The sequence below is a fragment of the Bombina bombina genome, chromosome 5 (genome assembly GCF_027579735.1).
Source record: "Bombina bombina isolate aBomBom1 chromosome 5, aBomBom1.pri, whole genome shotgun sequence".
NCBI classification, from domain to species: Eukaryota; Metazoa; Chordata; class Amphibia; order Anura; family Bombinatoridae; genus Bombina; species Bombina bombina.
In genome coordinates, this window is record NC_069503.1 from 695,574,079 (window position 1) to 695,601,976 (window position 27,898).

Sequence of the window (27,898 nt, forward strand, 5' to 3'; positions counted from 1 at the left end):
TACCTCACAACGTGGTGATTCTGGCATACCAAGATTACTTCATCTGTGCTCTCATGGACCCGATTTAGCCCGCAGGGACCTTACGTGGAGGCCTTCACTTGAGCTCTCATCACCCCCCCCCTGTACCCGGGCTAGAGCGGCTATTGATCTGCTAGAAAATGGAGTCCACCCTAGCTATACTTCTTAATTTGATCATAGAGGAGGGCCACCATTTACAGATACAAGCGCTTCTCATAAAGCTGGATCTGCAGATGCGAAGTAATTTTAATGAACTCACAAATATAATCAGAGACCCATGTGTCTAAGGAGTTATCGGTGTACCTAAGATGGTGAGAGAGGGGATGATATCCTGCAGTATACAGAACCAAAAATCGCTGCAAATATCCCTTATTACACAGCAGATAAAAATCAGAGCTGTCTACTACAGTCTGGAAAGATCGAAGTGGTAATGAAATTTACCTCAAAAAGTAGAAAAAAGAAATAAGTGCGCAAAAAATAATGCTGAAGTAAACAGGAAAAAAGGGGGGATATCAGCAATTAAAATACCTAACTTAAAAATTTTTATATCTAAAGATTAAAACTAAAATAACTCGATTAGAAGGCTAATATGTTTTCACACTTTAGGGGTATTGTTTTCACTCCAAAACAGTATATGATTATAACCCCGAAAACAACACACACATAGATAAAAGTATTTTAAAATCACAATTTATAATTTTCATAAGCACAAATCAGATAATTCATATATATCTCTCTCTAATATTTATTATTTCACAAAGACACAAAATTAAAAAACAAATAATCCTAACAAAAAATTCATATAAATCTCTAATATTTATTTTGTAGAATCAAATCTACTAAGGACCGGTCCTAATTCCTAAAACTATTACACAAAAGAATCAAACAAATAAAAATACAGATACAAAAAACTAGTTTAAAAGTTGATGCAATCGATCAAACCAATGTACTAAAATAAAATGTTGCTATTTCATATAGATGGAAACTCTGTAGACAGGCTCCCAAAATGATATCCAAAATTGGGTATCCTTCGTAGGCTATCCGTAAAACAAAGTATGCAATGGCGGTCTTCTGATTTCTTCCAATTTGTTTGGAGTGGCGTCTAGATAGAACACAGAAATGTCCGCTTGAGATAGACGTTTACAGGGAGTGCAGAATTATTAGGCAAGTTGTATTTTTGAGGATTAATTTTTATTATTGAACAACAACCATGTTCTCAATGAACCCAAAAAACTCATTAATATCAAAGCTGAATATTTTTGGAAGTAGTTTTTAGTTTGTTTTTAGTTATAGCTATTTTAGGGGGATATCTGTGTGTGCAGGTGACTATTACTGTGCATAATTATTAGGCAACTTAACAAAAAACAAATATATACCCATTTAAATTATTTATTTTTACCAGTGAAACCAATATAACATCTCAACATTCACAAATATACATTTCTGACATTCAAAAACAAAACAAAAACAAATCAGTGACCAATATAGCCACCTTTCTTTGCAAGGACACTCAAAAGCCTGCCATCCATGGATTCTGTCAGTGTTTTGATCTGTTCACCATCAACATTGCGTGCAGCAGCAACCGCAGCCTCCCAGACACTGTTCAGAGAGGTGTACTGTTTTCCCTTCTTGTAAATCTCACATTTGATGATGGACCACAGGTTCTCAATGGGGTTCAGATCAGGTGAACAAGGAGGCCATGTCATTAGATTTTCTTCTTTTATACCCTTTCTTGCCAGCCACGCTGTGGAGTACTTGGACGCGTGTGATGGAGCATTGTCCTGCATGAAAATCATGTTTTTCTTGAAGGATGCAGACTTCTTCCTGTACCACTGCTTGAAGAAGGTGTCTTCCAGAAACTGGCAGTAGGACTGGGAGTTGAGCTTGACTCCATCCTCAACCCGAAAAGGCCCCACAAGCTCATCTTTGATGATACCAGCCCAAACCAGTACTCCACCTCCACCTTGCTGGCGTCTGAGTCGGACTGGAGCTCTCTGCCCTTTACCAATCCAGCCACGGCCCATCCATCTGGCCCATCAAGACTCACTCTCATTTCAGTAACACATATAGTCTATATCCCTAGGGGGATGGAGACTGAAAGAATGCACTTAGGTAGCACTTCAGTTCCCAAAGAAAAGGTTGTAATTTGAATGAAATTTCAATAATTACCACTAGAAACCAAAGGGTTGAGGGGGGGGGGGAATTTAAAACATAACTTTTATTAACACTGTACTGGATAAAAGAATTTGTTGTGTAAATGTGTGCACTTTAAAAACACATAACAGCTCGACAAATAATGAAAATGGCTCACAGTATCTTGTTGGTAAATTACCTCGGACCTAAAGTATTGCTGGAATATGCACGTATTGGATTTAGTGCATCTATCGAGTAAACAATATACTCTTATCCATCAATGTAACGCACCACCTTAAGATTCAAAATTCCTTCATGCAATTATTAATATATAAGATTGAGAAGCCGTATAAAGAATGCACATTAGTTTGGTAAAGTGGTTACTTAGGAGACTATATCTAGAAGGGGGATATTGGTTTCTATCCCTTATTGTTATCTTCTTAGATACTAAAGCTATCCCGCAATAGTTGGAGGTCAATAGTATAGGGACTTGTATCTCAAAGAAATAATTCTAAATGTTGTATAGAATTATACTTATTTTAGGAAATATTAAGGGAGGTAGACTTTTCCATATGCATGAATCATTCACTCCTTCTGTTGGAATACTCAGTCCCCAATAATTTAAAGTTCTAAAATACGGATAGGTCTCAATTCTGATCTACTCATTCATATTGTGGTAGATTATACTGTTTAAACATATGTAGGGTTAATAATACACATTCACCTTTCCATTTTATTATTCAATGGAATATGGAGAATGGCTAAGATTGCCTGAACATATGTACTTATGTATACAATATACTTAGGCTGATGTTGTACCATAAATTCTAGATGGATTTAATTCATGTATAACATATGAAGGTGCTTAATGTACTGTAGCGCAACTTATCTCAAGGGTTAGCGTTTTGATAAATAATGGTGTTCATGTTTCACCCGTTATGAACTTCAATGATTATCGTCTGGATTAACACTGATGGATAATTATCATGTGACTTAAAAATTTACAATTAGTGACATTTGTTATCAGGCTTTACTAATCGGCTGTTGTATCAGATAGCCTTGCACAGTGGCTTAATAATTCTGTTAAGTTAGTGCTCGCCCACTTGTTTGCAAATATTTGTGGACTGCTTTAAATTGCGGCTGTCACCTCATATATTATGATGTTATAAATGTAATAATTAAGATAGCTAAGGTGAGACAGTCTCACCGCTATAGAGTATGCTTCAGCACAGTGACTAGCCTCTAAAACATACGGTGTTCAACCTTGACATATGAGGGGCACTGTTTTGGGTATTTAGCTTAGTGATTTGTTCTGGTTTGCGTGCAGTAATGCTTACGAATATAGAATACCATTTATAAACAACTTTCAAGTGCTCTATTTTCAAACGGCCCACACCAATAAATATGTCTGCAGCCAGCAGTTACAGTTAAATATACGTAATATTGTCCTCAATGCACTAGCTGGAGCTGTCAATGTGAGCGACTAACAGTTATAACTTTATAATAGTAACAGGTAACTCCCCCTTGGCGTATGCCGAAGCAGCCACTGTAGGGGACTAGCAATTGTAATTTTTTGGGGATTAACCAGTAACTTGCCCTTAAACATGTGTCACTATCAATTAAGGATAATACTAGAAATACTGATAAGGTCCTTTAAATTAAACAAGTTGCCACTGAATTCTTAAACTAATTCGAGTTTTGTTATGCCATTAAAAAAGAAAACAGGGTATTAACAGATACCCATCCCTAACATGTTTCGCCGATAGCGTTTCGGCTTTTTCAAAGGTGACGCGCGCCGGCGTCTGAGGGTATTTAAATGTGTGGACATCAGCCCATTGGTTTAGCTTGGACCAATCATAAGACTCTGAAGGCTAAAGGAGGCGTAATCTGAACGTGATTGACATCAGTAAGTGAAAAATTTTTTACCGTACTCTATAATGAACATTGGTTAACTGAGTGACAAGAATTTGGTAGCATAACACACAGTAAAATATACTGTTCAAAGCGGATTTTGTATAGAATCTTGCTGAGCTTGTAAAATGTTCATGTGTTATCTTAGAAGCGTATACACATATCCTTACATTTAAAGGATTTTCAGAATGAAGTATACTACTCAAAGTGAATTTAATATTTTATTCTTGCCCAAAGTCATAGAGCGTTCGTCAGTTGTACCAAACATCTTTGTATATACTCGAAAGTTCACATATTATAATTTAAAGTTTTATCACGGAGTCCAGATCTTACTGTCTGTATTACGACAGTCTACATGTTTATTTTTGCATTAGAACTATTCTAAAATTACTTTGATAGAAACTGTAGTTTAGTATTAAGATTACTTTGCTTGGGTGGGAATAAAAATGTTATTATCAGACTTCTTACGTTCGTGATTAAAGAGTGAAGTTTTTTTTATTTTTTTATTTTTTTGTGAAATGCTACATCTAGGGATTATGTGAGTGAAAGATGCAGTGTATGAGGTAATTGGTGGATGAACATAATGATAATAATGTTGTCGATGGGGTGGTGCAAAAATGGAGGAATTAAAAGAATATATACTTAAATCTGATTTAAGCCAAATTCCTGGCCACAAGATGTAAGTGATCCTAAGTAACAATGGAGGTGTAATAATATATATGGTGAAACAGTGTGTGTTGGGTTTTAATAAGTGTCATAAAAAAAAAAAAAAAAAGGAAGATTTGGATGTGAAAAATGTAAAAATGTGTAGCATTAAATAGTCATAATTGCAGTTAAGATTATTTTATACTGCTTGGTGACAGCTGGGTTCATAAATTGTGATATAGTTATTATTGTGAAATCAACATAAAGGGGGGGAAGAGTGATACACAGTGATGAATTCGCAAACACTAATAAAAATAAGAGTGAATATAAACGTGAAGTGTTGGAGGGAGTGATGTGAAAATCCATCAGGATTTATGGTTGAATAAGTGATATAATGTTTCAGTCATTATTTTGTGATTTATATTTTGTGCTGAGTGATTTGTGTTAGGCATACTGTTCATAAATTGGTATAAAACAAATGTCATTTTGTAACATCTGTACTGTTTGATATCTTTACTATAAATTTAGTACGTTGGTTGGCAAAGTTAATTATACATGCCAATGATGATCTGTTCGTTCATATGAACATAGAGTAATTGTTCTGTTCATTCATGCCTTTAGGATATACACTATCCATTAAGTATATCCACTTAGCTTCTGCTTTGAGTAGCGCTGTTTCCAGATCGCCTCCTCTTAGTCCCAAGGAGATCTTCTGAATTCCGAAGCACTTTAATTCAGAGGTTTTAGATTGGTGGTATTTAAAGAAGTGAGAAGCTACGGATGCGATTTTTTTGTTTTTCGATAGATCTTTCGGGGCATTGCGAATATTTCGCAGATGTTCCATTAGTCGAGTATGTAAGGTTCTCGTGGTCATACCAATGTATATTCTGGGACATTTACACTTGAGAACATATATTACTCCACTTGAATTGCAATTGATATAACTCTTGATGTGGTGGTGTTTACCAAACCTATCAATGATGGATTTCTTTTTAGCCATGTTACCACACGAGGAGCAGTTGCCACACAAGAACGAACCTCGTTCTGCCGGTCTAGTTTTAGTGGTTTTTTGTACAAAGTGGCTGGGGCTAAGCATTTCCTTTAAATTTCTGCTTCTCCTATAGCTTAGTTGTACACTATCTCCTATTACATCTTTAAGGAGGGGGTCAGCTTGTAGTATATGCCAGTTGTTGTTGATTATATTCACAATTTGATGCGTTTGCTGACTGTACGTTAAAACTAGTCTGGTTTTGTTGTCACCTTTTTTGTTTTTAATAATTCAGATCTTGCAGTCTTTAATGCTCTAGTTTTAGCCTTGTGAATAGATCTCTTACTGTAGCCTCTTAACAGTAAACGGTTTTCCAATTCTGTGGCTCTCATCTTGAAGGTCTCGTCTTGTGAGCAATTTCTCCTTAATCTCAAAAATTCTCCAACTGGTAGAGATTTTGTAGTGTTGGGTGCATGGGCACTGGTAGCATATAGGACATTGTTAGTGGCTGTTTCTTTTCGATACAAGTCTGTGCTTAGAGAGCCATCCTCTTCCTTACTGATTAGTAGATCCAGGAAGGAGATATTTTTCTGACTTTTGTGATGAGTTAATCGGATGTTCAAGTTGTTCTGATTTAACTTCAGTAGAAAGGTATCTAGATCTTTTTCAGTACCTTCCCAAAGGAAGAGGATGTCGTCTATGTATCGAATCCACACTGGGATCTTGTCTGAGTATTCATCATTTGTATCACAGAATACTGTGGTTTGCTCCCACCACCCCAGGAATAAATTTGCGTAGGTGGGGGCACAAGCCGTGCCCATGGCAGTACCCTGGGTTTGGAGGTAGAATTTATTGTTGAAGAGAAAATAGTTTTTGGTTAATACAAATTTGAGCAGATTGAGTGTGAATTGGTTATGGCCAGGGCTTTCATCAGATGACATATTGAGAAAATATTGAATAGCATGCAATCCTAGTTTGTGATCAATGCTGGTATACAGGGATTCCACGTCACAAGAGACTAGCAAGGTGTTTTTGGAAATATTAATATCCTGTATTATTTGTAGTACTTCCATGGTGTCTTTCACATAGGAAGATAGCTGTGTCAGAAATGGTCTTAATCTTAAATCTACATATTGACTCGCCTTTTCTGTCATGTTTTCATTGCCCGAAACGATGCGTCTACCAGGTGGTTTTTGGCTATTTTTATGGACTTTAGGGATTAAATAGAATGTTGCGACTTTTGGATGTGCGATAGTCAGGAACTTCTTTTCCTTGGTGTTGATTAGGCCATTTTTAAAGGCTGAGTCGATCAATTTATTGTATTGCGCGTGGGTTGCTCCACAGTTCTTTATAGCAGATTTTATTCTTCAATTGGAGATTGGCCTCTTCCAGATACATTTCTATTGGCCATATTACGATGTTGCCACCCTTGTCAGCATTGCGGATTATGACATCATTCCAGGATTCCATTTCAGACAGAGTATCTCTTTCCTTTTTAGATAGATTTTGATGTTTAGCAGTAATATCCAGCTTGTTGATACTTTGACATACAATTTGGTTGAAGACTTCTATGTTTGGGCATGTATTATTGGGAGGAACGTATTTTGATTTAGTTTTCAGCGTCTTTCGCCAGTTAGGCCTTTCGCTTTCCTCTTGTTCTGAATTAGGATCGTTTAATATTTGTATGGATTCCAATTCGTCTTCAGTCCAGTCAACAGATGACATATCTGGTTCTTTATTGGAGAAATGTCTTTTTAGAAGAAGCTTGCGCAGAAACAGTTGTATATCTTTAACTGCCTCGAATTTGTCCAGATTATTATGTGGGCAGAAGGAAAAGCCTTTAGATAGCACATTGATGTGAAGAGAGGTTAGAGTCCGATTAGATAGATTTATAATTCTTAGTTTCTCATCCTTATTTGGGAGAATGGGCTCGGATTTCTTTTGGGTGGTTTGTTTGTCTGTTGTTTGTCTTTCTGGTTCTTTTTGTTTCTGGTTTGTCTTTTGTTTTTTCCACCCGCCTCTTCTGGTGGTTCGGAATCGGTACTTGAGTCTTCTTCTAAAAAAGACTTTCTTTTTCTGTTTTCTACTATATTTGTATTGCTGGAGGTGGATGGTTGAGGTACTCTTTCTTGATCATTGTTGTCTGCGTCATCATTGTCTGTATCAGATATATCGGTTTCAACTATATTAACTCTTCTCTGGGATCTGAAGTTAGTTACATTGGTTTTATTTCGCCATTTGTATACTTTATTGTTGTTGAAATCCTGTATATCTCTTTGTAACTATTTTCGGGAAATGAGTTCACAGGGGATGTCAGAGTGAACTCATATCCCGAAAATATTGTTGATGAAAATAAGACACTGTAAGTTATTATTTTCCCTCAGATTAATCTGCCAATGATTTCCTAACGTTTATAGATCGTGTGTCTGCAGTCAGTTAATATATCCAGCTCTTCTTCCATGAACAAGTGATATTGGAGTGAGCGTATCCACTTGACACTAGTGTGAAGGTGTTTTCTTTTTGGCGCCTTTCTGACCATTCCCCAGGGCTATTCCGCTTAGTCGGCTGTTGACCGAGGCTGTGAGAGGAGCCTGGGTAAGAATCAGCCTACAACGGGACCCCTTTGCTGAGGAGAGTCGGGCACGGCGCTGATCATCCGGTACTAATGTGTAAGTACCGATAATTGTTTGTTGAATTATTCTAAACGTCTATCTCAAGCGGACATTTCTGTCTTCTATCTAGACGCCACTCCAAAAAAATTGGAAGACATCAGAAGACCGCCATTGCATACTTTGTTTTACGGATAGCCTGCGAAGGATACCCAATTTTGGATATCATTTTGGGAGCCTGTCTACAGAGTTTCCATCTATATGAAATAGCAACATTTTATTTTAGTACATTGGTTTGATCGATTGTATCAACTTTTAAACTAGTTTTTTTGTATCTGTATTTTTATTTGTTTGATTCTTTTGTGTAATAGTTTTAGGAATTAGGACCGGTCCTTAGTAGATTTGATTCTACAAAATAAATATTAGAGATTTATATGAATTTTTTGTTAGGATTATTTGTTTTTTTAATTGTGTGTCTTTGTGAAATAATAAATATTAGAGAGAGATATATATGAATTATCTGATTTGTGCTTATGAAAATTATAAATTGTGATTTTAAAATACTTTTATCTATGTGTGTGTTGTTTTCGGGGTTATAATCACATAATCATATACTGTTTTGGAGTGAAAACAATACCCCTAAAGTGTGAAAACATATTAGCCTTCTAATCGAAATTAGAGTTATTTTAGTTTTAATCTTTAGATATAAAAAATTTTAAGTTAGGTATTTTAATTGCTGATATCCCCCCTTTTTTTCCTGTTTACTTCAGCATTATTTTTTGCGCACTTATTTCTTTTTTCTACTTTTTGTTCATTTTTGGAGGTTTTATTGGGAATCCTCCTTGTATATAAGTGTCTGTATCAGGTCATATTTGTGCTGGTCTCTAACCGTTTCAATGAAATTTACCTCACCTAAATGGGAACCAGGAAATCTCTAACACACTGCTAGATATGGCGCTGCCACAGCAGAATAGTCCTCATACAGAATCCTCCCTTGCCGAAACTCAGGATGGTACGGCAGGCCTCCTGATACACAGTTATAATACTACAAATGCAAGGAGGGTAGACAGCCAGACCCTAGCAGCACAGAGAGAACGAGGAGGCTCCCGGAAATACACTGTAAGCTATGGGAAACAATGGACTATAAAGACACAGGACGTATGTTTGTTTGGGCTCACTTATATGCGGCAATCTCACTTGTCCAATGGCGGTCCCTATCCCATTTGACCCAGACTCTATCCCAGTCCTATTATCTACAAGTTAAGACCCAGTTTGTAGCTTCTGGAGTGGGTTGAGCAGAATTTATAAAAAACGGATCCCCCTCAGTTACATAGTTAAGCTAGTGCATTTTATGTTAGCAATGTTGTGATACCCAACTCCAGTTTCTGCTTTTATTTTTGTATGCATATACATAATTTCATTTATGTGAATATAGGTTTATAATCTTTTGTAATACTAGATATGGTTTTACTGTGCTGTGATAAAGTTTTACTATACTAATTTAAAGCCCATCAGCAGCTACTCATTTTAGTTCTCCCTATTACTGCTCTGATATAATTCTAGATATCCATATTCCGTCCATGTCAATTAGACCTATACTGTGGTAATCTCTCCTTTTATAACAGTTACTCTCCAAGTTATTATATAGGCAGTTTGATTTGCTATATATTTACCTACTATATAGTTGTTAATGTCTCTGTAATATGAATCTGCTATAGCTGAATCCAGTGTACTTCACTAGTTCCATATTTCATGGGCTGCCAACTTTATTATAAACCATATAGCTGAGACATACTAAGCTCTAACAGAAGCCCTTCTTACCTACAACTTGCCAAATAATGTCTGTACTTAAAGATCTGTAAGTGTCCTGTTACATAACAAGCAAAAGCATATCTAGAAAGAAATATAAGGGCATTGATACACTCATACTGCATTCTAGTCTATGCAATATAATTTTATTGTAACTGGCTCAGGTTTTCTATAGCTTGTTAAACATATTTTATCTTATGTATTCCTAAAGCCTCCTAGATTTCCCTTTGTGGTACTTTATTATTATCTCATGTTATTTCAGATTAAGCTATTATACATAGGTGAAAGTTAGTTATCTCTTGTTAGTTTTTGGTTATATGTTGCACTAAAATAATATATCAGAATCTAGTATACCCTATGCTAGTCTAATGGCCAAAGAGCAGCCTTTGCCATAACTACATCCTGACATATCTCTAATTACTGCAGAGCACCATGAGTGCCCAGCTCAGTATTTACCACTTCTCTAATATATAAAGGAAAAAAGAGGTTCCTGATATAGATGTCATAATTTTTCCTCCACATAGGCTCCTATTATTGTAACACTATGATGTCCTTGTGCGTATATAAGGTCTTGTTATGACTATTGACTCTGTGACAAGACAAATGTTATTTACTGTATATTGCTAAAAACCTCAAAAGATTATTGAAGAAAAAAAAAAAAAAAAAAAAAAAAAGGGAGAAGAGAGAAGTGGAAGAAAAAACATTTAGTCCTTTGAGAAGTGGAGGATCCAAGACTACAGTAACTTCTTTCAATTTAACTGATGAATATTATCATTCTGAAAATTGACTTTTTCCATAATCCACCTCATCTGAAGAAAATTTAGAAATAAGAATAGTATCTTCAAAATCTAATTCAGAAGACTACTCTTCCTCTAAATCCATACAAAATCTATTTGAATCAGAACCAAGCCCAGAAATACTAGGATCATGAGAAACTGATTGAATGGCTGCTTGTCTCATATCAGAAAAAGGTTTTGTAGATTATCCTGCAACCATAAAACAAATGCAACATCTGATTTTTTTGGCAGCATATCCAACATCTTTTAAACAATGATTATACAATCCATCTGGAAAAAGTTTTGAACAGGAGTTACATGACAAATACTTTGCTTAGACGTAGTATTCCCTTTCTAATCTGAAACTTCAGTAAAAGTGGAAATCCTAAAAACAAGACAAGCAAAAACTACAATAAACACTGCTAATATTTTTCCAAAAAACATTTTAGAAAGCCAAAAAAAAAAAAAAAATATATATAATTTATGCTTACCTGATAAATTCATTTCTCTTGTAGTGTAGTCAGTCCACGGGTCATCCATTACTTATGGGATTATATCTCTTCCCTAACAGGAAGTGCAAGAGGATCACCCAAGCAGAGCTGCTATATAGCTCCTCCCCTCATACGTCATATCCAGTCATTCGACCGAAACCATACGAGAAAGGAGAAACTATAGGGTGCAGTGGTGACTGGAGTTTAATTAAAATTTAAACCTGCCGTAAAAAAACAGGGCGGGCCGTGGACTGACTACACTACAAGAGAAATGAATTTATCAGGTAAGCATAAATTATATTTTCTCTTGTTAAGTGTAGTCAGTCCACGGGTCATCCATTACTTATGGGATACCAATACCAAAGCTAAAAGTACACGGATGACGGGAGGGACAAGGCAGGATCTTTACACGGAAGGAACCACTGCCTGAAGAACCTTTCTCCCAAAAACAGCCTCCGAAGAAGCAAAAGTGTCAAATTTGGAAAAAGTGTGAAGTGAAGACCAAGTTGCAGCCTTGCAAATCTGTTCAACAGAGGCCTCATTCTTAAAGGCCCAGGTGGAAGCCACAGCTCTAGTAGAATGAGCTGTAATCCTTTCAGGAGGCTGCTGTCCAGCAGTCTCATAGGCTAAGCGTATTATGCTACGAAGCCAAAAAGAGAGAGAGGTAGCCGAAGCCTTTTGACCTCTCCTCTGTCCAGAGTAAACGACAAACAAGGAAGAAGTTTGACGAAAATCTTTAGTTGCCTGCAAATAAAACTTCAGGGCACGGACAACGTCCAGATTGTGCAAAAGTCGTTCCTTCTTTGAAGAAGGGTTAGGACACAATGATGGATCAACAATCTCTTGATTGATATTCCTGTTAGTGACTACCTTAGGTAAGAACCCAGGTTTAGTACGCAGAACTACCTTGTCTGAATGAAAAATCAGATAAGGGGAGTCACAATGTAAGGCAGATAACTCAGAGACTCTTCGAGCCGAGGAAATAGCCATCAAAAACAGAACTTTCCAAGATAACAGCTTGATATCAACGGAATGAAGGGGTTCAAACGTAAAGCCTTGCAGAACTTTAAGAACTAAGTTTAAGCTACACGGCGGAGCAACAGTCTTAAACACAGGCTTAATCCTTGAACCCGGGCCGCCTGGGTGAAAACCAGGAATCCTAACCGCTAGACCATATGGGAGTTATACTGCTAAAGCTTGACAAAAAGCCTGAACGTCTGGAACTTCTGCCAGACGTTTGTGCAGAAGGATAGACAGAGCTGAAATCTGTCCCTTTAACGAACTAGCAGATAAACCCTTTTCTAAACCCTCTTGTAGAAAAGACAATATCCTAGGAATCCTAACCTTACTCCATGAGTAACTCTTGGATTCACACCAATATAAATATTTACGCCATATTTTATGGTAAATTTTCCTGGTAACAGGTTTCCTAGCCTGTATTAAGGTATCAATAACTGACTCCGAGAATCCACGCTTTGATAGAATCAAGCGTTCAATCTCCATGCAGTCAGCCTCAGAGAAACTAGATTTGGATGTTTGAAAGGACCCTGAACCAGAAGGTCCTGTCTCAGAGGCAGAGACCATGGTGGACAGGACGACATGTCCACTAGATCTGCATACCAGGTCCTGCGTGGCCACGCAGGCGCTATTAGAATCACCGATGCCTGTTTGATCCTGGCAATCAATAGAGGAAGCATCGGGAATGGTGGAAACACATAAGCCATGTTGAAGACCCAAGGGGCTGTCAGAGCATCTATCAGCACCGCTCCCGGGTCCCTGGACCTGGATCCGTAACAAGGAAGCTTGGCGTTCTGGCGAGACGCCATGAGATCCAGATCTGGTTTGCCCCAACGATGAATCAGTTGGGCAAAGACCTCCGGATGAAGTTCCCACTCCCCCGGATGAAAAGTCTGGCGACTTAGAAAATCCGCCTCCCAGTTCTCCACGCCTGGGATGTGGATCGCTGACAGGTGGCAAGAGTGAGACTCTGCCCAGCGAATTATCTTTGAGACTTCCATCATCGCTAGGGAACTCCTGGTTCCTCCTTGATGATTGATGTAAGCCACAGTCGTGATGTTGTCCGACTGAAATCTGATGGACCTCAGAGTTGCTAACTGAGGCCAAGCCAGAAGAGCATTGAAAATTGCTCTTAACTCCAGAATTTTTATTGGAAGGAGTCTCTCTTCCTGAGTCCATGATCCCTGAGCCTTCAGGGAATTCCAGACTGCGCCCCAACCTAGAAGGCTGGCGTCTGTTGTTACAATCGTCCAATCTGGCTTGCGGAAGGGCATCCCCTTGGACAGATGTGGCCGAGAAAGCCACCATAGAAGAGAATCTCTGGTCTCTTGATCCAGATTTAGCAGAGGGGACAAATCTGAGTAATCCCCATTCCACTGACTTAGCATGCACAATTGCAGCGGTCTGAGATGCAGGCGCGCAAATGGCACTATGTCCATTGCCGCTACCATTAAGCCGATTACCTCCATGCACTGAGCCACTGACGGGTGTTGAATGGAATGAAGGACACGGCAAGCATCTAGAAGTTTTGATAACCTGGCCTCTGTCAGGTAAATTTTCATCTCTACAGAATCTATAAGAGTCCCTAGGAAGGGAACTCTTGTAAGTGGCAATAGAGAACTCTTTTCCACGTTCACCTTCCACCCATGCGACCTCAGAAATGCCAGAACTACCTCTGTATGAGACTTGGCAGTTTGAAAACTTGACGCTTGTATCAGAATGTCGTCTAGGTACGGGGCTACCGCTATGCCTCGCGGTCTTAGTACCGCCAGAAGTGATCCCAGAACCTTTGTAAAGATTCTTGGAGCCGTAGCTAACCCGAAGGGAAGAGCTACAAACTGGTAATGCCTGTCTAGGAAGGCAAATCTTAGATATCGGTAATGATCCTTGTGAATCGGTATGTGAAGGTAGGCATCCTTTAAATCCACTGTGGTCATGTACTGACCCTCTTGGATCATGGGTAGGATGGTTCGAATAGTTTCCATTTTGAACGATGGAACTCTTAGGAATTTGTTTAGGATCTTTAAGTCCAAGATTGGTCTGAAGGTTCCCTCTTTCTTGGGAACCACAAATAGATTTGAATAAAATCCTTGCCCGTGTTCCGACCGCGGAACTGGGTGGATCACCCCCATTAGTAAGAGGTCTTGAACACAGCGTAGAAACGCCTCTTTCTTTATTTGATTTGCTGATAACCTTGAAAGATGAAATCTCCCTTGTGGAGGAGAAGCTTTGAAGTCCAGAAGATATCCCTGAGATATGATCTCCAACGCCAAGGGATCTTGGACATCTCTTGCCCAAGCCTGGGCAAAGAGAGAAAGTCTGCCCCCCACTAGATCCGTTTCCGGATAGGGGGCCCTCACTTCATGCTGTCTTAGGGGCAGCAGCAGGTTTTCTGGCCTGCTTGCCCTTGTTCCAGGACTGGTTAGCTTTCCAGCCCTGTCTGTAGGCGAGCAACAGCTCCTTCCTGTCTTGGAGCGGAGGAAGTTGATGCTGCTCCTGCCTTGAGGTTACGAAAGGCACGAAAATTAGACTGTTTAGCCCTTGGTTTGGCCCTGTCTTGAGGCAGAGCATGGCCCTTACCTCCAGTAATGTCAGCGATAATTTCTTTCAAGCCGAGCCCGAATAAGGTCTGCCCTTTGAAAGGAATATTAAGCAATTTAGATTTAGAAGTTACATCAGCTGATCAGGATTTAAGCCACAGCGCTCTGCGCGCTTGGATGGCGAATCCGGAGTTCTTAGCCGTAAGTTTGGTTAAGTGTACGACGGCATCAGAAACAAATGAGGTTAGCTAGCTTAAGGGCTTTAAGCTTGTTCATAATTTCATCCAATAGAGCTGTGCGAATGGTCTCTTCCAGAGACTCAAAACCAGAATGCCTCCGCCGCAGTGACAGGCGCAATGCATGCAAGGGGTTGTAAGATAAAACCTTGTTGAACTAACATTTTCTAAGGTAACCCTCTAACTTTTTATCCATTGGATCTGAAAAAGCACAGCTCTCCTCCACCGGGATAGTGGTGCGCTTAGCCAAAGTAGAAACTGCTCGCTCCACCTTAGGGACCGTCTGCCATAAGTCCCGTGTGGTGGCGTCTATTGGAAACATTTTTCTAAATATAGGAGAGGGTGAAAAGGGCACACCGGGTTTATCCCACTCCTTGTTAACAATTTCTGTAAGCCTTTTAGGTATAGGGAAAAACGTCAGTACACACCGGTACCGCAAAATATTTATCCAGCCTACATACTTTCTCTGTAATTGCAACCGTGTTACAATCATTCAGAGCCGCTAATACCTCCCCTAGCAATACACGGAGGTTCTCAAGCTTAAATTTAAAATTAGAAATCTCTGAATCCCAGTCTGCCTGGATCAGATCCGTTACCCACAGAATGAAGCTCTCCGTCCTCATGTTTCTGCAAATTGTGACGCAGTGTCAGACATGGCTCTACCATTATCAGCGCACTCTGTTCTTACTCCAGAGTAATCGCGCTTACCTCTTAATTCTGGCAATTTTAGATAGTACTTCTGTCATAACAGTAGCCATGTCTTGCAGAGTGATTTGTATGGGCCGCCCTGATGTACTTGGCGCCACAATATCACGCACCTCCTGAGCGGTGAGGCGAAGGTACTGACACGTGAGGAGAGTTAGTCGGCATAACTTCCCCCTCGTTGTCTGGTGATAATTTCTTACATGCAAAGTTAGACTTTTATTCAAAGTAACATCAATACATTGAGTGCACAAATTTCTGTTGGGCTCCACATTGGCCTTTAAACATAGTGAACAGACAGATTCATCTGTATCAGACATGTTTAAACAGACTAGCAATAAGATTAGCAAGCTTGGAAATAATTTCAATAAATTTACAAGCAATATAAAGAATGCTACTGCGCCTTTAAGAAGCACAAAAAACTGTCACAGTTGAAATAACGATGAAACAAATTAGTTATAGCAACCAAATTTTTACAGTAAGTGTATAAAGTTAGCAGAGGAATGCACCCACCAGCAAAGGATGATTAACCCCCTGATACCCAAAAACGGATAACAAATATATTAATTAACGTTTTTTATCACAGTCAAACACACTGTCACAGGTCTGCTGTGACTGATTACCTCCCTCAAAACTAGCTTTGAAGACCCCTGAGCTCTGTAGAGACGTCCTGGATCATGAGGATGAAAGAGGAAGACTGTGAATGAATTTTTGCTGCGCAAAAAAGCGCTAAAATAGGCCCCTCCCACTCATATTACAACAGTGGAGAAGCTCAGTAAACTGTTTCTATGCAGAAAAAACGACAGCCATGTGGTAAAAATCATGCCCCATAAGTTTTATCACCAAGTACCTCACAAAAAAAACGATTAACATGCCAGTAAACGTTTTATATATTTTAAAGTTATGAAGTATTATTAATCAGCCTGCTGCCAGTCGCTTTTACTGCAGTGAAGGCTCAGATATTACTTTAATATTAACAGTATTTTCTGAGTGAAATTCCATTCCCTAGAAAAATACTTCAGTGTATACACACATACTTATCAGCCTGATACCAGTCGCTACTACTGCATTTAAGGCTGCACTTACATTACATCGGTATTAGCAGTATTTTCTCAGTCAATTCCATTCCTTAGAAAATAATTTACTGCACATACCTCCTTGCAGGGGGGCCCTGCATGCTATTCCCCTGTTCTGAAGTTACCTCACTCCCCAGAATGTACGAGAACAGCCAGTGGATCTTAGTTACGTCCGCTAAGATCATAGAAAAACTCAGGCAGATTCTTCTTCTAATGCTGCCTGGAGAACAAACAACACACTCCCGTGCCGTTTAAAATAACAAACTTTTGATTGAAGAAATAAAACTAAGTTTAAAACACCACAGTCCTCTCACACGACCTATCTTTAGTTAGGTGCAAGAGAATGACTGGATATGACGTATGAGGGGAGGAGCTATATAGCAGCTCTGCTTGGGTGATCCTCTTGCACTTCCTGTTAGGGAAGAGATATAATCCCATAAGTAATGGATGACCCGTGGACTGACTACACTTAACAAGAGAAAAGTATTACCTGGAAACCTCATTAGGACGCTAGGCCATAAAACAGGTACCACAGCAATAACTGCCACACAGAACTTGTAGTCCTCTGGAATTTAATAGCCACAAGAACTGCTTGTGGCAAACAAAAACTCCCTGGCACCATAAACTCTAATGCACCAAACCAGTGGGATGTAGCAGCCACAGCCCTGTCCAAAGCTGGAAATAGACATTGGATCATTCCCTAGGCCGCTTCAGGATCCTATAAATGAGAAAACCACGAACAACTTTGGAAAACCGCATGTGTTCCACTTCACCGTGGACCTGCAAAATAAAATCGCCTATCTGGAGGACAGGATGACACAGGGAAGCATAGTGGTTACATTCCCTTTATAGAGAGAATAGGTAGGCGAAGACAAGGGAGGCAGTAACGGGGGTGATCACCTCATTTTGTTACAGGTAACTTCTTGTCCTGAGGTTTCAAGAAGAAGACAATATCCACTTGTTGGTACTGTCGCTTGACAACAGAAAATAAGTAAATAATAAAACAAAAAACATGGAAAACTTGCAATATAGGCGATATTGCTGTTCAACAAAAACTGGTCCTGATTACTTAGACAATATTTTAGCCATAGTTAATACACAAACTTGAAGATGCAATCTTGTGAACCAACCTTAAAAAAAAAAAAGCATAATTTTTTTTTATTTTTTTTTTAATAATTAAACCTTTCATATTAAAATCTCAAGGCGACTACTGTCCTTTTAAGAAAAGAAAAAAAGAAAAGAAAAAACAAACAATGTTTAATATTATAAAAACATTTCAACGCAAAGAAGCGTTTGAGCTTACCTTTCTTTAAAAAAGAATGATAAAATCCTCAGTTACAAACTCATATAATGGCAGATTCTTTACCAGATAAAACTTTCCAAAGTTGCTAATGGTATTTTCTATCTGTTGGGGTATAGACGTCCGCACTCGGGTAATAAAATAGAAACCTGTTAGAGATTAGACATTTATTCCCAGCATGCAGTCAGGCATATTAAAAGAAAACAATATAACACATTTTTAGAAGCATAAAATGTTACTTTTCAATATCGTAACCCCAGTGGCAGAACTCTTTTCATTTTATACATTGATATTTTTTGTGTAATTTTTTCTGCAGGTTATTTTGAAATGAAATTCAATTTAAAATGATGCAGCTACTACTAAAGCACCATCAATTGCAGTTGTGCGGATTAAAGTGAATGTAAAGTTTAATTAATAAGTTCCTGGTTTTTAAAAATTACTATTTTTTTTTCATTAACGTTGACATTGAAGCTTCTTTTTTTTAACATACTTACCTTTGCTTTATGGAAAGCAGACCAGTGATCCTCCGCCGCAGCTCTGCTGTAGTTAGCATATCACTGTCGAATCACAGCTTCCTCCAATCGTTGTGTGCCCCTTTGGCGTCCATCTCGAGAGTGCACGCAACAATTGAGGAAGACTCGATTCGTTATTTGACCTGCTAACTACAGCAGGAGCTGCGGGGAGGATCGCCGGTCTGCTTCTCATAAAGCAAAAGGTAAGTATTTTTAAAAAGAAGTTTCATTAATGAAGTGCCCCTGTTTTTAAAGAGTATTTTAAAAAACCAGGCACTTATTCATTAAACTTTACATTCACTTTAAAGGATTATAAAAGTGTGCTAACTAAACGATGGAGCATTGAAACACACATATCAATACAATTAGTCATTATAAACAAATCCAACACCTATATATATGGGGTCTAACATGGCCCCATCATACGCCAACCTGTTTCATGGCGGAATTTGTGGATCAAGGCACCCAACTGTTCAAGGACACAGAGTGCAAATATTCAAGAGGTACATTGATGACCTGTTCTTCTGCTGGACAGGCACGGAGGATCAACTAAAGGCTTGGTTTCGAGAACTCAACAAAGTACATCCGACAGTCAAGTTCAAGCTTACTATATGATAAACAATCAATTGACTTCCTTGATATAAGTATTTTCAAGCATGGAGATAAGTTAAACCACTACCCTCTTCAGCAAACCTACGGACAAGAATTCCGTCCTTCATGCAACCAGTTGCCATCCACCCAGCCTTAAGAAGTGCACTCCCACTATCCCAATTCAAGAGGGTAGCTAGGAACAATACAACTGAGGAGCTAAAAGAAGCACAACTGGTTGACATGATGACAAAATTCAAGCAGAGGGATACAACCCATAATAATCTCTTAACCAGTAAAATGACAGTGTCAGACACAGCGCAAAAGGACCAGCTTAGATTGTACTAATGCTACAACACCTGATAGACTCACGTTTACTACCACCTATACAAAGAACAAAGAGGGAATTGCTGATACCCTTAAACAAAACTGGGGGCTCTTATCTGACAAGGACTTAACTTTTAAAGACATGCCTCCAACCAAAATTGGGGTCCCGCAGAGCAACCTCTCTGAGGGATCAGCTAATAAAAACTGACCCAGGAACTGTTACAGCAAAAACACTGGCTTAAAAACTAAAAAATGTTGTTTTAGGTGCCTGGGTTGCACACCTGTGGAGGTCTTTTCTACAGGTAGCTTCTTCATCCATCCGTATTCCACCAGAAAGTTCAAGATCAGACACAGGGTAACTGTACCACAAAATGTATTGTATACCTCCTGCATTGGTGTGTGCAGGAGTGTTTTATGTAGAAAACGGTGGATGACTTGAGACCATAATGGCCAACCACCGGTCCGCAATCGTGAAGCATTGGATAAAGGCACATTAGATCAGCTGGTGACACGGCTTTTGTTGAAGCAGGACACAGGGTAACTGACCTCAAATACATTATTATCGACCACATCCCCCCACTTAGTAGGGGGGGGTGATAGGGCTAAAACTCTTACAAAGAGTCTAGATGGATTTTCAATCTTGGGACAATGACCCCTCGCGGGCTCAATGTCCACCTTGACTGGCACTGTTGATTATAGGGACTAGACTCCCTAATGAACCCCTACTCTTTTTTCAAGACTGTTCCTGCCTTCGGTTCTAATCAGACACTAGTACACCATGTAAGGGAGCTGCCTTTAACTATGTGCTTACATGTTTAAGGGTATTTTTTCTTATTTTCTTATGTTATTTTTTGAAGTGTCCTCTGCTTAAGTTGTCTGTGATTTTCCTTTTTTATGCTGTCTGATATCTTTCCTTTAGGGGTATACTACATTAATTATGTGCCGTGACATGTAATGTAGTATAACTACTATCACTGCAGGGTCGACCCTGGCTTGCGTGTTTTGTCTCTAAGCCTCGCTACATACATAGTTATCTATGGATATTACAGGGGGAACTTAGGAAGACCGCTATACTTTTACAGTATATTGGTAGTTCTATACCTGGGCTCTGCAGATGGCCGTTAGTTCACTACTGTTCATATTTTATGGTATTGCTTAGGCTTGATACCCCGTTTAAATGGCTGCGTGTATTCATGCTGAGGGTTTTCGGTCACTATGGTGATTAACCCCTTAACGACCGAGGACGTGCAGGGTACGTCCTCAAAAAAAAAGGCAGTTAACGCCTGAGGACGTACCCTGCACGTCCTCGGGTGTGGAAAGCAACTGGAAGCGATCCTGCTCGCTTCCAGCTGCTTTCCGGTTATTGCAGTGATGCCTCGATATGGAGGCATCCTGCAATAACCTTTTTAAGCCATCCGGTGCAGAGAGAGCCACTCTGTGGCCCTCTCTGCACCGGAGATCGGTGTCTTACTGCGTTGGTGGGTGGGAGCCGGACCGGGAGGCGGCCATTCGATGGCACTCGTGATGTGGAGGGGGGCGGGGATCGTGGGCGGGGATGCCAGGGGGGGCGCGCACTGATGCGCGCACATGCACGGGAGGGTGGGCTCGTGCACGGGGAGGGAGCGGGTGGGAACCGCCTACACTACAGAAAAAAAAGTGTAGGAAATTGAAAAAATTTTTTAAAAAAATAAAACAAATCAGTTAGGTGGTGGGGGGTTGGTCTGTGGGGAGGGGGAAGCTACACTACAGAAAAACCCGGGCAAAAAATTAAAAAAAAAAAACATTTTTTTTGCAAATGGGTACTGGCAGACAGGCTGCCAGTACCCAAGATGGTCCCCAATAAGGCAGAGGGGAGGGTTAGAGAGCGGTTTTGGGGGGGGATCCTACACAGTAGCATATGTTAATATGCTAAAAAAAATTAAAAGCTTTTATTTTAGTACTGGCAGACTTTCTGTCAGTACTTAAGATGGCGGGGACAATTGTGGGGTGGGGGGAGGGAAGGGAGCCGTTTGGGAGGGATCAGGGGTGGGATGTGTCAGGTGGGAGGCTGATCTCTACACTAAAGCTAAAATTAACCTGCAAGCTCCCTACAAACTCCCTAATTAACCCCTTCACTGCTAGCCATAATACACGTGTGAGGCGCAGCAGCATTTAGCGGCCTTCTAATTACCAGAACGCAACGCCAAAGTCATATATGGCTGCTATTTCTGAACTAAGGGGAACCCAGAGAAGCATTTACAACCATTTGTGCCATAATTGCAAAAGGCTGTTTGTAAATGATTTCAGTGAGAAACCTAAAATTGTGAAATATTTAACGTTTATTTTTTGTTTGATCGCATTTTGGCGGTGAAAATGGTGCATGAAATATACCCAAAATGGGCCTAGATCAATACTTGGGGTTTGTCTACTACACTAAAGCTAAAATTAACCCTACAAGCTCCCTAATTAACCCTTAAGCCTGCTGGGCATAATACACGTGTGGTGCGCAGTGGCATTTAGCGGCCTTCTAATTACCAAAAAGCAACGTCAAAGCCATATATGTTCTGCTATTTCTGAACAAAGGGGATCCCAGAGAAGAATTTACAACCATTTATGCCATAATTGCACAAGCTGTTTGTAAATAATTTCAGTGAGAAACCGAAAGTTTGTGAAAAAATTTGTGAAAAAGTGAACGATTTTTTGTATTTGATCGCATTTGGCAGTGAAATGGTGTATGAAATATACAAAATTGGCCTAGATCAATACTTTGGGATGTCTACTAAAAAAAAAATATATACATGTCAAGGGATATTCAGGGATTCCTGAAAGATATTAAGTGTTCTAATGTAACTAGCGCTAATTTTGAAAAAAAAAATGGTTTGGAAATAGCAAAGTGCTACTATTGTATTTATGGCCCTATAACTTGCAAAAAAAGCAAAGAACATGTAAACATTGGGTATATTCTAAACTCAGGACAAAATTTAGAAACCTATTTAGCAAGGGTGTTTTTTGGTGGTTGTAGATATGTAACAGATTTTGGGGTCAAAGTTAGAAAACGTAGTGTTTTTTTCCATTTTTCCTCATATTTTATAAAAAAATTTATAGTAAATTATAAGATATGATGAAAAAAATGGTATTTTTAGAAAGTCCATTTAACCTTCTTAAGGACATGACGGAATTTTTCCGTCATAAAACAATTGAGCAAACTGAAAGCTGTGTCCTTAAAGAGTTAATGGCGAGAAAAACGATATATAATATGTGGGTGGGTACAGTAAATGAGTAAGAGGAAAATACAGCTAAACACAAACACCGCAAAAATGTAAAAATAGCCTTGGTCCCAAACGGACAGAAAATGGAAAAGTGCTGTGGTCATTAAGGGTTAATGTTATCAGCATTATAGCATACTACTGCTATTTTTGTATATACCCATGCTTGTACTTTAATATTGCTCCTATCGATCTGTTTGCTTGTGTTTTTAACTTTCACTCGGTTTTACCTTACTGAGCGTCTGGTAGCTATGCCAACGGGGCTTGACATTGTGTCATGTGTCGTGGGTTTACTTCCGGGTGCCAGGGTGCATACTGCTCTTATTGTTTGCTGTGCAGGGGTATTTAAGGGGGGTGAGTATACGGTTTTTACACTGTGCTGTTTTTTTGAGAAAGGGGTTACACCCTGAAACGTCAAAATAAATGCTTTATCTTTCTGCAAGACCCTATGTGTGACTTCCTTTATGCCGGTTTTATTTATACTCTTGAAGTGCACCGGGGCAAGGAGAGCTCAACCGAGCGATTTGAGCTGGAATGCTGCTACACACATTATATAAACTCACGCACACTCACAGGAACGAACAACTGGCTCAATACTATTGTTAGCCTGATTTACCACCTGGATTATCTACAAACAGATATTTCAATATGCACAAACTTAATAGGCAATAATCATATAGCTATAGCTATCTGCCTATTATGTTTGTGCATATTGAAACATTGGTTATTTTTGTATTTATACGTTGATATGTTTTTAAGTGTTGCTTTTTCTAGTTGTCCCAGATGGCGCTCTGTAGTTCAGCCGGCAAATGCGCAGTGTTGAGCTCTGCTGGGTTTCCGGATGGGCAGAGCGGATCACTCGAGATTCAGTATGGTGAGCACTTATAAGGGTGGTAAGTCATTGTAAAATGCATGTCTAAGGACGGGTGGATGCCCGAAAACGTTCTATATCTAAATCAATATTTTATTTCTTCTAGGTGAAGTCACATCAGACAGCCCTATATGTGCTATCCAACGCAATTTATCCAGGCTCAAAAACGGCCCTCTCATTTACATACTAAAATGAATAATCTGGATCCAGCAAACACTTGTACAGTTTCAACTTCCAGTTAGCACATGTGCACCGCCATGGTCGAAAAATGAGAAATGCCTGAACGAATGCGTATCCAATCCCAGCTGTGTCTTTTTAAGCAAATCGCTGCGATCACACGACCACCTACCTTCTGACATCAGCAAAAATGTTGCCATACATTGCGCATGCGTTAGGGTACAAGCGTTACAGTGCATGCTGGATCGCAATCAGGAATTACACCAACATAGTAAACCTAGGATGCCCACCGTGATTGGCTAATGCAAATGAGCCTCACGATGAGTCTGGAAGCACGCTAAATTTTGTAAACAGATTGCGAGGAAAATATTCACATTTGACAGCACAAGCTATATTGGCATATTTAGATGCATTAAAAGCCTTTAAAAGTAAGATATTGATCATTATGCCATTTATATTCCTTTAACCATAGAATAAAGAAATTGTTAAAGTTTTATAAATATATTGCAGCAGTTGAAAACTGCATTACAAATTAGAGAAAAAAAGGAAATTTATGCTTACCTGATAAATTTATTTCTTTTACGATATGGACGAGTCCACAGATGTCATCCTTACCTTATGGGATTAACCCTCCTGGTCAAGCAGGAAGCGGCAAAGAGGCACCACAGCAGAGCTGTATATATAGCTCCTCCCTTCCCTCCCACTCCAGTCATTTGACCGAAGTTAGGAAGAGGAAAGGAAAAGCAAAGGTGCAGAGGTGACTGAATAAAAAAGTTTAACAAAAATAAATACCTGTCTTAGAAAATGACAAGGTGGGCTGTGGACCTTGTCATATCGTAAAATAAATAAAATTTATCAGGTAAGCATAAATTTCCTTTTCTTTTACAAGATATGACGAGTCCACGGATTTCATCCTTACTTATGGGATACAATACCAAAGCTATAGGCACAGGGATGAAAGGGAGGGACAAGACAGGAACCTAAACGGAAGGCACCACTGCTTGAAGAACCTTTCTCTCCAAAACCAGCCTCAGATGAAGCAAAAGTATCACATTTGGAAAATTTGGAAAAACAGTGTGAAGAGACGACCAAGTTGCAACCTTGCAAAACTGTTCAACAGAAGCATCGTTTTTAAATGCCCATGAGGAAGCCACATCCCTAGTGGAATGAGCCGAATTCTTTCAGGAGGCTGCTGTCAGCAGTCTCATATGCCAGGCGGATGATACTCTTCAGCCAAAAAGAAAGAGAGGTAGCCGTTAGCTTCTGACTCCTACGCTTTCCAGAAAAAACAATAAATAAAGAAGATGATTGACAAAATTCTTTAGTCGTCTGCAAGTAAAACTTCAGGGCACGGACCACGTTCCAAGTTATGCAACAAACGCTCCTTCTTAGAAGAAGGATTAGGACACAATGAAGGAACAACAATTTCCTTATTAATATTCTTATTAGAAACAACCTTAGGAAGAAAACCAGGTTGGTACGTAAAACCACCTTATCAAATGAAAAAAAGATAAGGAGAATCACATTATAACGCTGAAAGCTCGAAACTCTACGAGCAGAAGAAATGGCAACCAAAAATAAAACCTTCCAAGATAACAACTTAATATCTATGGAATGCATTGGTTCAAACGGAACCCTTGAAGAACATTAAGAACTAAATTTAAACTCCAGGGTGGAGGCAATTGGTCTAAACACAGCTTGATTCTACTCAGAGCCTGACAAAAAGACTGAACGTCTGGAACATCTGCAAGCGCTTGTGTAGTAAAATCGACAAAGCAGAAATCTGTCCCTTTAAGGAACTTGCTGATAACCCCTTCTCCAATCTTCTTGGAGAAAAGATAAAATCCTGGGAATCGTAACTCTACTCCATGAGTAGCCCTTGGATTCGCACCAATAAAGATATTACGCCATATCTTATGGTAGATCTTTTCTAGTGACAGGCTTACGTTGCCTGAATCAAAGATCAATGCCCGAATCAGAGAACCCCCGTTTAGATAAAATCAAGCGTTCAATCTCCAAGCAGTCAACAGCAGAGAAACTAGATTCGGATGATGGAAGGGTCCCTGAATGGGTCCTGCCTCAATGGAAGCTTCCATGGCGGCAGAGAGGACAGGTCCACCAGATCGGCATAACAAGTCCCTGCGAGGCCACGCAGGTGCGATTGGAATTACCAAAGCCTCTCCCGTTTGATCCGTGCAATCACCCGGGAGGAAGAGCAAAACGGGTGGAAACATATAAGCTAGGTTGAACGACCAAGGCATCTATCAGTTCGGCCTGAGTATTCCTTGACCTGGATCCATATCTCGGGAGCTTAGCATTCTGACGAGACGCCATCAGATCCAATTCCGGTCTGCCCCATCTGAGAATCAGGGTGGCAAAGACCTCCGGATGGAATTCCCACTCCCCCAGATGAAACGTCTGTCTGCTTAAAAAGTCCGCTTTCCCAGTTGTCCACTCCTGGGATGTAGATTGCTGACAGATAAGAGTGAGCCTCCGCCCACCGAATTATCTTGGATACTTCTGTCATCGCTAAGGAACTCATCGTTCCTCCCTGATGATTGATGTAAGCCACAGTCGTGATGTTGTCCGACTGAAATCGGATTAATTGGCGCAAAGCCAACTGAGGCCAAGCCTGAAGCGCATTGAATATTGCTCTCAATACCAGAATATATGATTTGGAAGTAGAGACTCCAACCGAGTCCACACCCCCTGAGCCTCTCAGGGAATTCCAGACCGCACCCCAGCCTAGTAGACTGGCGTCCGTTGTCACTATCAGCCAAGGAGGGTCTGCGGAAGCACGGTCCCTTGGGACAGATGATCCGGCGACAACCCACCAAAGAAGAGAGTCTCTTGTCCTCCTGATCCAGATTTATCTGAGGACACAAATGTGCTTAATCCTCCATTCCACTGCCCGAGCATGCACAGTTGTAGTGGTCTGAGATGAAAGCAATCCAAACGGAATGATGTCCATTGCCGCCACCATCAATCCAATCACCTCGATGCACTGAGCCACTGACGGCCCGAGGATTGGACTGAAGGGCCTCGGCATGTATTCAGAATCTTTAACTTTCTGACCTCTTTCAAGAAAATTTTCATGGACTATGGAATCTATTAGAGTTCCAAGAAAGGAACCCCTTGTCTGTGGAATTAGTGAACTCCTTTTCTAGAATTCACCTTCCACCCGTGAGTCCTCAGAAAGGACAGAACCCATGTCTGTATGAGATTTTGTCAGATGGTAAGACGACGCCTGTATCAGAATATCTTCTAGATAAGGCACCCACTGCAATACCCCGCGGCCTGAGAAACGCCAGAAGGGACCGTAGAACCTTTGTGAAGATCCTGGGTGCTGTGGCCAACCCGAAGGGAAGAGCCACGAACTGAAAATGTTTTTCCAGGAAGGCAAACCTTAGAACTGATGATGATGATGATCCTTGTGGATAGGAATATGAAGGTATGCATCCTTCAAGTCCACGGTAGTCATATATTGACCCTCCTGATCAATGGGTAGAATTGTTCGAATAGTCTACATCTTGATAAGATGGGAATCTGAGAAACTTGTTTAGACACATGAGATCTAAAATGGGGTCTGAACGTTCCCTCTTTTTTGGAACCACGAAATGATTTGAGTAAAACCCCTGCCTCTGTTCCAGTATTGGAACGGGACAAATTAACTCCCATAGTAGAGAGGTTCTTTTACACAACGTAAGAACTCCTCTCTTTTTATCTGGTCTACAGACAATCGTGAAAGAAGAAACCTCCCCCCTTGGGGAGAGAATTTCTGAATTCTAGTTGACACCCTTGGGACACGATTCCAGTGTCCAGGGGTCCTAAACATCTCTTATCCAAGCCTGGGTAAAAGAGAGAAAGTCTGCCCCCTTACTAGATCCGGTCCGATCGGGGGCCGCCCTTCAGGCTGTCTTGGGAGCA

General features: G+C 39.9%; 1 protein-coding gene across 1 annotated transcript in view; it reads right to left on the minus strand.

Moving 5' to 3' along the window:
• Positions 1-27,898, minus strand: part of RPP40 (ribonuclease P/MRP subunit p40) — a 246,499-nt gene that overhangs the window by 195,010 nt on the left and 23,591 nt on the right. Inside the window, 3 exon segments of the mRNA XM_053714698.1 lie at positions 18,255-18,275; positions 18,278-18,365; positions 18,368-18,400. Of these exon segments, the coding sequence (XP_053570673.1) occupies positions 18,255-18,275; positions 18,278-18,365; positions 18,368-18,400 (142 nt within the window).